This window comes from Neomonachus schauinslandi, chromosome 10 (assembly GCF_002201575.2).
Source record: "Neomonachus schauinslandi chromosome 10, ASM220157v2, whole genome shotgun sequence".
Classification (NCBI taxonomy): Eukaryota; Metazoa; Chordata; class Mammalia; order Carnivora; family Phocidae; genus Neomonachus; species Neomonachus schauinslandi.
The window spans coordinates 18,802,380-18,815,248 of NC_058412.1; the positions used below are offsets into that span (position 1 = coordinate 18,802,380).

Here is a 12,869-nt window from a genome sequence, read left to right on the forward strand (position 1 = left end):
CACGGGTGCCTGGGTGGTTCAGTTGGTGGAGTGTGCAACTCTTAATCTCAGGCTTGTGAAAGATTTATTTATTTATTTGAGAGAGAGAGAGCTCACACCAGCGTGCGTGGGGTGGGGGGGGAGCAAAAGGAGTCGAGAATCTCAAGCCGACTCCCCAGTGAGCACAGAGCGCCATGTGGGGCTCAGTCTTAGGAGGCTCATACCATGAAATCAAGAGTTGGACAAGGCTCAGATCATGTCCTGAGCCGAAGTCAAGAGTTGGATGCTTAACCAACTGAGCCACCCAGGGGCCTCTAAAATAAAATCTTTAAAAAAATAGTAATGATAGCACATAATAGAGACTCAGTAAATGGTGGGTGCAAAGTTTATGGTTCTTATCAATATAGAATATTTTATTTTCACTTATCTGAGGTGGGATGTTTATTTTTGTATTATGCTGTTCGTTTTAAATAGTAAATTTGGGAATAGTAAATAAATGGGAGAGGTAAATTCTCCCATTCACTGTCCATTTAAGGAGACAGACAGCTATTTCATACTTAAAAATACTTTGTAAATGCTTCTATACTAAACAAATATTTTTTATTATTGTTTTATATAAATATTTGATACTAACTGTAATTGTGAGATTGTGTCAGAGGGCCTCTAAGACCACCCCCGGGTTTGATGATTTGCTGAGAAGATGCAAAGGACTCAGCATATAGTCATACTAATGACCATGAGTTATTTCATTATAATGAAAAGATACAAAGAAAAATCAGCAAAGGGGAAAAGCACACGGGGTGAAGTTCAGAGAAAACCAGGCACAGACTTTCAAGAGTCCTTACCCAGTGGAATCACCCAGGATGCACTTAATTCTCCCAGTAATAAGTTATGACACCACATGTAAATAGTTGTCTTCCTAAGGAAGTTCATTGGAAATCAGTCTGATTTTTATTGGGGTGTCATAGTATGTATCAGTACTATGAATGTAATTAAATAATTAGTAAGGTAGCTATACAAAAATACTAGGAATAGATTTTATAATTTTCTTTGTAACAAAAATAGATATTGTTAGAAATACTGGTCCAGTAAAAAAATGTAAAGACTTTTCCTAAGTTATATCTGTAGTTCACAGGCTGTAAGTGGTGAAGATCCATATTTACCAATGTGCTATCGAAGTATACACAGATGCAAATTCTTCACCCATTTGGACAACTGCTGATAACCTTATTTATTCAGAACACAGTAGTGAATGAGAAAGTCAGCAGAAGAGGGTATTCTGTAGCCAAAATAGATGTTTCAAAGTCCTTTTCCTGAACTTGTGTACTTTTTATTATCAGAGGAACTCCTGAAACTTCAAGACTATATACTATGCCATAACAACTTTGTTACCTGGTTTTTAAATTATGGAGAGGAGTATTGATATTTATATCATAAAAGGATAGTGACAAGTAAGGGAAAGGATGACAGAGTAGAAAGCATAGATCTGTTGCATCTATCCTAGAGTTAAGAGTCCCTTATGGAAAAAGCTAATATTTTCTGAATTAATTTGGAAATTCTAAATTGCAGTTACAAAGGCACATCTTAAAAACTGTTTTCTTGGGGCACCTGGGTGGCTCAGTTGGTTAGGCGACTGCCTTCAGCTCGGGTCATGATCCCAGGGTCCTGGGATCGAGTCCCGCATCGGGCTCCCTGCTCTGCGGGAGTCCTGCTTCTCCCTCTCCCACTCCCCCTGCTTGTGTTCCCTCTCTCGCTGTGTCTCCCTCTGTCAAATAAATAAATAAATAAATCTTAAAAAAAAAAAAAAAAAAACTGTTTTCTTTTTCATTTAGAATTAAAGCTTGGTTTTAACTTCTATCTCAGGACATACTAAGAATTAAACATAGTACAAAATATTGCAATAAGGACCATGTTTTAAGAAATACGCTTACACTAAGCATGGGTAGGCTAAATATGGCTAGGTCTGATGTTGTCTCATTCTTGATAAAAACTCTTAGCAAAAACTCTTAGGAACAGAGAAGAACTCTCTTAACTTGATAAAAACATCTACAGAAAACCTACAGCTAACGTCATACTTTATGACAAGAAACTAGATGCTTTTCCCCTAAGATCAGGAATTAGACAAAGATGCCCCTACTCACCACTCCTCTTCAATGCCATATTGCAAATCCTAGCTAAGTCAGTAAGACAAGTAAAGGGAATAAAAGGTATTCAGATTGGGAAGGAAGAAATAAAATTCTTTGTCTGCAGATGACATGACTGTCTACACAGAAAATCCCAAATACAACAACAACAAACTTCTGGAACTAATAAGCAATTTTAGCAAGGCTGTAGAATATAAGATTAATATATAAAAGCGAAGTGCTTTCCTATAAACCAGCAATAACAACTGGTACCTGGAATTAAAAACACAACACCTGGCTGTCTCAGATGGAAGAGTATGCAGCTCTTGATCTCAGGGTTGTGAGTTCAAGCCCCATATTGGGTATAGAGATTACTAAAAAAGGAAAAATAAGAGTAATAATAAACTTAAATAAAAGCACAACACCATATGCATCAGCAACATCTGTCAAACCCCAAAGAACTGTACAATACACAAAATGGGCCCAAATGTAAACCACAATTAATAATGTATCAATACTGGTTCCAAACTGTAGTATACTACATAATACAAGATGTTAATAATATAGGAAACTGGGGGCGCCTGGGTGGCTCAGTCGTTAAGCGTCTGCCTTCGGCTCAGGTCATGATCCCAGGGTCCTGGGATCGAGCCCCGCATCGGGCTCCGTGCTCTGCCGGGAGCCTGCTTCTCCCTCTCCCACTCCCTTTGCTTGTGTTCCATCTCTCTCTGTGTCTCTCTCTGTCAAATAAATAAATAAAATCTTTAAAAAAAAAAAATAATAATATAGGAAACTGTGTGTGTGGTGGTGAAGGGGAGGGTGGGGTACAGGAACTGTGTATTTTCTGCTCAATTTTTTTGAAACGTAAAACTACTTTTAAAAATAAAGTTATTACCATATCTTGATATGATCGTGATTTTTCTTCTATAGTGTATTGATATGATGGATTACATTAATTGATTTTCTCATGTTGGATCAGCCTTGCATACCTGGAATAAATCCTACTTGATTACAGTAAGGATTTTTGCATCTATGCTCATGAGAGATACTGATGAGGAAGCAGAAGGCAAGCTGAGGGCAAAGTACAGGCTGACACCCCGCAATCCCCCCAACTCCCAGGTGGGATATGTGTGACATTCCTCAGGCACTGCTGGCTGCCCTAAAACCAAGGGAAGGAAAAAACAAATGGTTAATAGAGATCACAATCCATGAGTCTCCATCAGTTTACAAATGTTTTAGTGATTTAGAAGAAAAAAAGCATTCTTATCAATAACCTAACTTCCAGAAGGAAACTCTCAATTAGCTTAATGTTATTGCTTTATTATAGGGAAAAACAGTCAACTTCACCAAGGTAAGGCCTCCAGTATCTCATAGGTCCTCTTTAGCATATGAAAGTTCTTTTGAAAACCTTTTATTTCCTTTACTTGTCTTACTGACTTAGCTAGGATTTGCAATATGGCATTGAAGAGGAGTGGTGAGTAGGGGCATCCTTTTTCCTTACCTCCCCAACTTCCCAAGTATATTATCGGCCACCCCTCACAACCCGGAGGCAGCAGCTCTTTCTGCCCATGGGTCCTCTCCCTGTGCTTTAATAAAATCACCATTTTTGCACCAAAGATGTCTCAAGAATTTTTTCTTGGCTTTCAGCTCTACATTCTCACCTACATTCAAAAACTACATCAATACTGTTTTTTTCCTTTCTTGAAATAGCTTTGTCTGGTTTTATTTACTTTATTTTTTTTTTTTAAGATTTAGTTATTTATTTGGGGGGGGCAGAGAGAGCACTTGTGCACATATGAGTGGGGGAAGGGGCAAAGGGAGAAAGATAATCCTGAGCAGACTCTGCTGAGCACAGAGCCTGTTGTCGGACTCGATCCCACGACCCCTGAGATCATGACCTGAGTGAAAACCAAGAGTTGGGAGTTAGAAGTGTTCCTTCTGCTTTTATTTTCTTGAAGAGATTGTAGAGACTTGGTATCATTTCTTCCTTAAATGTTTGATAGAATTTGCTAGTGAAATCTTTTTATTTTTTTAAGATTTTATTTATTTGAGAGAGAATGCACACGCGCTGCGCGTGTGGGTCGGGGCGGGGGAATGGGGCTGAGAGGCAGAGGGAGGGGGAGGAGACACTCTCCTCAGCAGGGAGCCCCACGCCCAGCTCCCTCCCGACACCCTGGTATCATGACCTGAGCAGATGATCTGGCTGGTTAAGCTCTAGTGACTGAGCCACCCACTAAAGAAATCTTTTGTGCCTAGTGCTTTGTGTTTTGGAAGATTGTTAATTATAGACTCAGTTTCTTAATAGATACAAGCCTTTGTATACGTTCCTCTTTAATGTAAGTTTTGGTGGATTGTCCCTTTCAAGGAATTGGTCCATTTCATCTAAGTTATCAAATTCGTGGGCATAGAGCTGTTTATAATGCATCTCCACACACTGTACTCTGAACGTCTTAAAAACCTAGACTTTCTTGCTCATCATTGTATCTCCTTACCACCTACCATATAGTAGGTACTCAATGTTTGAATGACTTGAATTAACAAAATGAGGCTTAATAGAATTTACATATCAAATAGGTAGGATAAAGGACTAAAGCTACTTTGAATGCTCAGCTTTATTGACTTTTTGCTTAGTAATTGTGTATAAACTGCTTTCTTAAAGCTAGGACACAGGGGTGAGAGAGAACCTGGTTCTGGGGGTCCCAAACATACCAGGTTCAGGCACTAGCCACTGACAAAATCCAAAGGCAGAGAAACAAGTGGTAGTGAAACAGGAAAGGGATTTATTTCAGTGAGGCCAGTGCTGGAAAGACAGCAGACTAGCATTTCAGACTGTATCCAGAGTGCCAAAAATACTTCCAGGTTTATTTAAGGAAACTGTGGGAAAAAAGTGGGTGGGTGCATACAGGTAGGCAATTAAGGTCAAATTGATCTTTGTCTTAGAGTGGATCATGGGCTGGGTCTTGCTGGTTCAGGCCAGTTCTTATTGCTTGAGGGGATAGTTTCAGTTCCCATCAGGGGATGCTTTGCCCGCAGGGTCTTTTGCCTGAGCCAAGAAGCAATCTGGAAAGAACCCTACTAGAAAGTGAGGTCAAGATGGAGACAGACAGGGGCGCCTGGGTGGTTCAGTTGGTTAAGCGTCTGCTTTCAGCTCAGGTTATAATCTTGGGGTCCAGGGATCAAGCCCTGTGTCCGGTTCCTTGTTCAGTGGGGAGGAACTTGTCCCTAATCTTGTCCCTCTGCCCCTCCCCCGCTCCTACTCTGTCATCTGTCTCTCAACATCTTTTTTTTTTCCCCCCAAGATTTTATTTATTTGACAGAGAGAGACACAGCGAGAGCAGGAACACAAGCAGGGGGAGTGGGAGAGGGAGAAGCAGGCTTCCCACTGAGCAGGGAGCCCTGTGAGGGGCTCCATCACAGGACCCCTGGGATCATGACCTGAGCTGAAGACAGACACTTAACAACTGAGCCACCCAGGCGCCCCTCAAATAAATAAAATCTTAAAAAAAAAAAAAAAAAAAAGATGGAGGCAGCCAAAGTCCAATTTTTCTGGCAAATACCAGAGAGCATTCAGTGGTTACAATGATTCCTATCAAATACTGTGTGTCATTATGTGTACTGACACATACTGTGCACCGGGCATCGGCTTTTGTGTTTGCGGCAGTATTCGCAGCAGCCACGCAAGGTAGATGCTAGTAGCTGCATTTTGCAGATGAAAAAGCCAGATCACGTAGAGGCTGCTGGGTTCCTCGCCCAAAGTCAGTGTGATTCAGTGCCTAAACACAAACACCAAAGCCTGAACTCTTATTAGACAATATCCTCTACTGCTACATAGCTATACTGATTAAAGAGGGGAAGATCATTAGTATTGTGGGAAATCATCTTAGGGTGTGACTATTTTTATGTAAGAAGTATCATTCCATTGCTTTCGGAAAGGCATAATTAATATTTTGTGATAATATGAAGTGTCTTAAGAATATACAGAGATTACCTAGAAGAGTAAAATAAATTAAAATACTGCTCTGGGCGCCTGGGTGGCTCAGTTGGTTAAGCGACTGCCTTCGGCTCAGGTCATGATCCTGGAGTCCCAGGATCGAGTCCCGCATCGGGCTCCCTGCTCAGCAGGGAGTCTGCTTCTCCCTCTGACCCTCCCCCTCTCATGCTCTCTCTATCTCATTCTCTCTCTCAAATAAATAAATAAAATCTTTAAAAATAAATAATTAATTAATTAAAAAAATAAAATACTGCTCTGAGTGTTCCATTTTAGTAACAACATAGCGATGACTCTTTGGTCTGGCACAGTGATTAAGAGTACAGGCATTGGTAGCCTGGGTTCAGTTTCCAGCTCTGCCTCCCAATAGCTTTGTGATCTTGAGCAAATTGCTTAAGTGGGGGATGGGGCGGGGTGCAGAGGGAGAGGGAGGAGCAGGCTCCCTGCTGAGCAGGGAGCAAGACAATGTGGGTGGATCCCAGAACCCCAGGGTCACAACCTGAGCTGAAGGCAGACACTTAACCGACTAAGCCCTAAGTCCTCAGGCGCCCCTCTTTTTTTTTTTTTTTTAACCTTTTTCTTTTGCTTAAGCTTTTTTTTCATGTGCTAGATGGGATAAAAACAATATGTGCCTTTTTAGGTCATTGTGAGGATTGAATGAGTTAACCCATGTAAAGTACTTAAAATAGTTCCCAAAATATATTAATAAATGCTCAATAAATGTGAGTTATTAAGAGAAGCTTTATAGGGCGCCTGGGTGGGGCTCAGTCGTTAAAGTGTTTGCTTTCGGCTCAGGTCATGATCCCAGAGTCCTGGGATCGAGCCCCGCATCGGGCTCCCTGCTCCGTGGGAAGCCTGCTTCCCCCTCTCCCACTCCCTCGGCTTGTGTTCTCTCTCTCGCTGTCTCTCTCTGTCAAATAAATAAATAAAATCTTTAAAAAAAAAGAGAGAGAAGCTTTATAGTATATCATAGGTGCATAGATGTGGAAGGCAGATGAACAGCATTCTAATGCTGTCTTTGCTACTTACTAGCTTTAACTTTGTATAACTTAACCTTTCTGTGACTCATTTTCCTTCCTATAAAAATGTGGATAAGAGTATCTATATTATAGTTCCTGGCACAGTATGAGAGCTGTAAAAATACTATTTATGGGATCTGAGAAGTTATATTTCAGTACATGTATGAATTTTCTGTATGACTTTCAAAAAGATTGGTCAGAAACCATTTTTTCTGTCAAAATCTTCAGTAATATTTCTTAAATGATAAAATATAAATGCAAAATAAAAACCAGTAGATGGGGGTAGGCAGAATGGATGAAGGGAGTCAAAGGGTACAAACCTTCAGTTATAAAATAAGTCATGAGGATGTAATATATAGCATGGCAACTATAGTTAAAAATATTCTATTGCAGGGGCACCTGGGTGGCTCAGTCGTTAAGGGTCTGCCTTCGGCTCAGGTCATGATCCCAGGGTCCTGGGATCGAGCCCCACATCAGGCTCCCTCTCCCACTCCCCCTGCTTGTGTTCCCTCTCTCACTGTGTCTCTGTCAAATAAATCAAATCTTTAAAAAAAAAAAAAAAAAATTCTATTACGGGGCGCCTGTGGCTCAGTTGGTTAAGCGACTGCCTTCGGCTCTGGTCACGATCCTGGAGTCCCGGGATTGAGTCCCGTATTGGGCTCCCTGCTCAGCAGGGAGTCTCCTTCTCCCTCTGACCCTCCCCCCCCATGCTCTCTCTATCTCATTCTCTCTCTCAAATAAATAAATAAAATCTTAAAAAAAAAACCAAAACTATTGCATATTGGAAAGTTGCTAAAAAATTACATCTTTTTTTTTTTTTTTTAAAGATTTTATTTATTTATTTGACGGAGAGAGACACAGCGAGAGCAGGAACACAAGCGGGCGGGAGTGGGAGAAGGAGAAGCAGGCTTCCCGCGGAGCAGGGAGCCTGATGCGGGGCTGGATCCCAGGACCCTGGGATCATGACCTGAGCCGAAGGCAGACGCTTAACGACTGAGCCACCCAGGCGCCCCTAAAAAATTAAATCTTAAAAGTTCTCATTGCAGGCGCCTGGGTGGCTCAGTTGGTTAAGCGACTGCCTTCGGCTCAGGTCATGATCCTGGAGTCCCGGGATCGAGTCCTGCATCGGGCTCCCTGCTCAGCAGGGAGTCTGCTTCTCCCTCTCCCACTCCCCCCTCTTGTGCTCTCTCTCTCACTCTCTCTCTCAAATAAATAAATAAAATCTTAAAAAAAAAAAAAGTTCTCATTGCAAGAAAAAAATAATCTTTAGATTATTATTATTATTATTATCACGATCCCAGGGTCCTGGAAACGAGCCCCACTTCGGGCTCCCCACTGAGTGCAGAGTCTGCTCCTCCCTCCCCTTCTGCCCCTACCCCCAACTCGTGCGCTCTCTCAAATAAATAAAATAAAATAAAATAAGTAATTTTTATTACCAGAAGGCACATAGTAACCCCTTGTAAAGCTATTTTGAGCTTTTTGCAAAGAGCACATTTTTATACTCTGGACCAGTGATTTTCAACCTGGTGAGATTTGGGCCCCCAGAGGATATCTGGCAATGTCTAGATATGGTTTTGGTTATTACACTGCAGGTGGGGGTGGGTGGAGTATGCATGATACTGGTATCTAGTGGATAAAGGCCACGGATGCTACCAAACATGCTACAGTACATAGGGCAGCCCACACAACAAAGAATTATCCCTTCCCAAATGTCAGTAGACTGAAGTTGAGAAAACCCTGCTCTGGACCCAAATGGTTAATGACTTTTCAAGGTCACATATCTGCTAGAATCTTAATTTAGAAGTGGGTCTAAACTGCGGAACTGGAAGCATTTCAGTTCAGGATCCTTTAACTAGAAATTCATGTAAATTTTTGGAAAAGTAATAGTAGTGCTTAATTTCCCTTTTTTTGTGTAGGGTTTGTGAAACAGGATCTGACAACCAACCTCTTAGTGATGATCGTCAAAGAAATTGTGAATATTTTGTTGACAGCCTTTTTGAGGAAGCTGAGAAGGTTGGTGCCAAATGCATGTCTCCCACTGAACAGAAGAAACAGGTAAATGTCCGTAACTTTTTTTCTCATCCAGTGTTTCTCAAAATAAGGACCATATTTTGGGTCCATGAGGTCAAAAGTGTTTTCATAATGATAGTGAGATATTATTTACCTTTTTCACTGTGTTGATTTTGCACTAATACTGCAAAAGTGATGGTGGGTAAAACTGCCGGTGCCTTGGGAGCAATGAAGGCAGTGACACCAAACTGTACTAGTAATTACCGTATTTTTTGCTTGCATTTGGTGGGGGGCATGCTAGTTGCTATTAAGAGCATCCTTGATGAAGCCAGTCTTGGGACAGCTTTATAAAACAGTGTGTGAGGAGAGTGCATTGAAGTAGGTGGCTTAAAACCTTGCAAGCCTAAATTTGCCTTTATTCTGCCTTCACACTTGATTAATAAATGCCATTCTGGTAACTGAGCCTTTGTTGGTTTTTTTGTTTTGTTTTTTAAGATTTATTTATTAGAGAGAGTGCTTGTGCACGTGTGTGAGCGAGCAAGGGTGGGGGAACCAAGGGAGAGAAAGAAAGAATCCCAAGCAGACTCCACGCTGAGCAGGGAGCCCGATGTGGCGCTCCATCTCAGAACCCTGAGATCAGGACTTGAGCTGAAAGTTACAGTCAGTGGTTAACCGACTGAGCCACCCAGGTGCCCCATGGTATCTGAGCCTTTGTATGTGGCACCTCCTTACTCACTGAAAGCTGTTAGAATCTTTAACCCTGTGTTCTTATGGGCCTTGATGGTGGGTCCTTTTTCATTCATTCAATCTAGAAACTCATGTTTACCATTCTAGGACATTTTCTTATGTTGCTTATTTTGCTCTCCTCCATTACTAGTCTCTCTAGAATGCTTTTACTTACATATTGGATCTCTTGGACCAAGCTCCTTAATTTTTTATTGTTTCTTCTATTTTCCACCTCTGTAATTTTGTTCTATTTTATTTATTTATTTATTTATTTTCACACATCTTTCATCTTATCCTTTCTTTTCTTTTTTTAAATTAATTAATTAATTTTTTTTATTCTTATCCCCATACATTACATCATTAGTTTTAGATGAAGTGTTCCATGATTCATTGTTTGTGCATAACACCCAGTGCTCCATGCAGAATGTGCCCTCCTCAATACCCACCACCAGGCTAACCCATCCTCCCACCCCCCTCCCCTGTAATTTTGTTCTATTTTAATTGGGATCTCTCTTTGACCTTATATTCAGTCTATTTATTCAATTTCCATTTTCAGTTTGTTTTTTTTTTTTAAGATTTTATTTATTTATTCATGAGAGACAGAGAGACAGAGGCAGAGGGAGAAGCAGGCTCCCTGCGGAGCAGAGAGCCCCATGCAGGACTAGAGCCCAATGCAGGACTCGATCCCAGGACCCTGGGATCATGACCTGAGCCAAAGACAGACATTTAACTGACTGAGCCACCCAGGCATCCCTCCATTTGCAGTTTCTAAGAGCTCTTTTATTTCCTGAATATTCCCTCCCTTTCAGACATTATATTCTCTCATATGAGTGTGTTTTCAATTTTGGATTTTTGTTTTTAAGTTTCTTTTCTTCTCTTTTTCTTTTTTCTTTTAAGTAGCCTCCATGCCCCATGTGGAGCCCAACACGAGGCTTGAACTCACAACCCTGAGATCAAAACCTGTGCTAAGATCAAGAGTCGGAACACTTAGGGGTGCCTGGGTGGATTAAGTGTCCGACTGTCGGTTTTGGCTCAGGTTGTGATCTGGGGCACAGAAGTGGGGAATGTTGTGGGATCGAGCCCCTCATCGGGCTCAACATTCTGTGCAGAGTCTGCTTAGGACTTCCTCTACCCACCCACCCCCATCCTGTGCTCACGCATGTGCTCTTTCGCTCTAAAGTAAATAAATCTTAAAAAAAAAAAAAAGAATCAGAGGTTAACCAACTGAGCCACCCAGGCGCCCCTGTTTTTCAGTTTCATCTGTTTTCCTCAGTGTCTTTATGAAGGACTAGTTCTTTTCCTGTTTGTTTTGTTCTCACCTTTTATGTGAATACCCTGAAAACAGAGACTTGGTTATAGGTATAAAAGGGAAGTATAGTTTAGTGGTTAAGAGCGTAGATTCAAGGGGCGCCTGGGTGGCTCAGTGGCTTAAGTGTCCTGCTCTTGATTCTGCTCAGGTCTTCACCTCAGGGTTGTGAGTTCAAGCCCCATGTTGGGCTCCATGCTGTGTGTGGAGCCTCCTGTTTTGTTTTGATAAGATTTTATTTATTTGAGAGAGAGAGCAAGAGAGGGAGAGGAATCTAGAGCAGACTCCGCACTGAGCACAGAGCCCAACGTGGGGCTTGATCCTACAATCGGGAGATCATGACTTTAAAAAAAAAAAAAGGTGTGGATTCAAACCCTAGCTCCACCCCCTACTGACTGTGTGACTTTGGATAATTTAATCAATCTTCTGTGTTTCCATTCCTATATATAAAGGGATAATAATACCTACCTTGTGTAGATTTTGGGAGGGGTAAATAAATTTAATAGGGAAAGTGCTTTAAACAGGATTTGTTACACACTAAGTACATAGGTAGGTAGGTAGATGTGCTAATAATATATGCTATCATTATTATGATTATTTTCCCTAACATCATAATGGAATGTTTGTTACTTAATAGGTACTCAATAAACGTATATTGAATAAATAAATGATTGAATCAATGCTAGAGACAAAGGAGAGGCGCTACTAGTCTGATACCTACCTACCTTCTCTCCTTCCTTCCTTCCTTCCTTCCTTCCTTCCTTCCTTCCTTTATTTATTTATGTATGTATCTATGTATGTATTTGAGAGAGAGAACGTGCGGTTGGGGATGGACAAGCAGACTCCTGCTGAGTAGGGAGCCTGACATGGGGCTCCAACCCAGGATGCTGAGATCATGACCTGAGCTGAAGTCAGATGCTCAACTGAGCCACCCAGGCGCCCCAGTCTGATACCTTCTTTTTTAAAGATTTTATTTATTTTTTGGATAGAGAACACAAGTAGGCAGAGAGGCAGGCAGAGGGAGGGAGAGAGAGAGAAGCAGGCTCCCTGCCGCGCAGGGAGCCCGACGTGAGGCTCGATCCCAGCACCCTGGGATCATGACCTGAGCTGAAGACAGCCACTTAACTGACTGAGCCACCCAGGTGCCCCTTAAACAGCTTTTTAATCAGTCCTACGTTTAATCTGAAGTACCCTGAATTAAGTAAACTATGGCCCGACATGGGGCTCAAACTCACAACCCCAAGATCAAGAGTTTCATGCTCTCTGAATGAGCCGGCCAGGGACCCCATATACATTATTTTTTTGATATTTTATGTGTGAAGTTTGCTCTTAAGAATGATAGATTAAATTTTGCAGAGGGTCGGGGGGATTGGCAGAAGGTGGTCAAATGGCATAAACTTCCAGATATTACATAAATAAGTACTTGGGATATAATGCACAATGTGATGACTATAGTTAACACTGTTCTATGATACATAGGAAAGTTAAGAGAATAAATCCTTGAAGTTCTCATCACAAGGAGAAAATTCTTTTTTCTTCTTTTTTTTTTTGAAGATTTTATTTTTTTATTTTTTTAAAGATTTTATTTATTTATTTGACAGAGAGACATAGCAAGAGAGGGAACACAAGCAGGGGGAGTGGGAGAGGGAGAAGCAGGCTTCCCGCTGAGCAGGGAGCCCGACATGGGGCTCGATCCCAGAACCCTGGGATCATGACCCAAG

General features: G+C 41.4%; 1 protein-coding gene across 2 annotated transcripts in view; it reads left to right on the plus strand.

Annotated features, from left to right (window-relative positions):
- Positions 1–12,869, plus strand: part of UBXN2A (UBX domain protein 2A) — a 41,472-nt gene that overhangs the window by 12,791 nt on the left and 15,812 nt on the right. For both annotated transcript variants that reach the window (XM_021697368.1, XM_021697369.1), the window contains exon 3: positions 9,023–9,161. In XM_021697368.1, the coding sequence (XP_021553043.1) occupies positions 9,023–9,161 (139 nt within the window). The remainder of the gene's footprint in view (positions 1–9,022; positions 9,162–12,869) is intronic.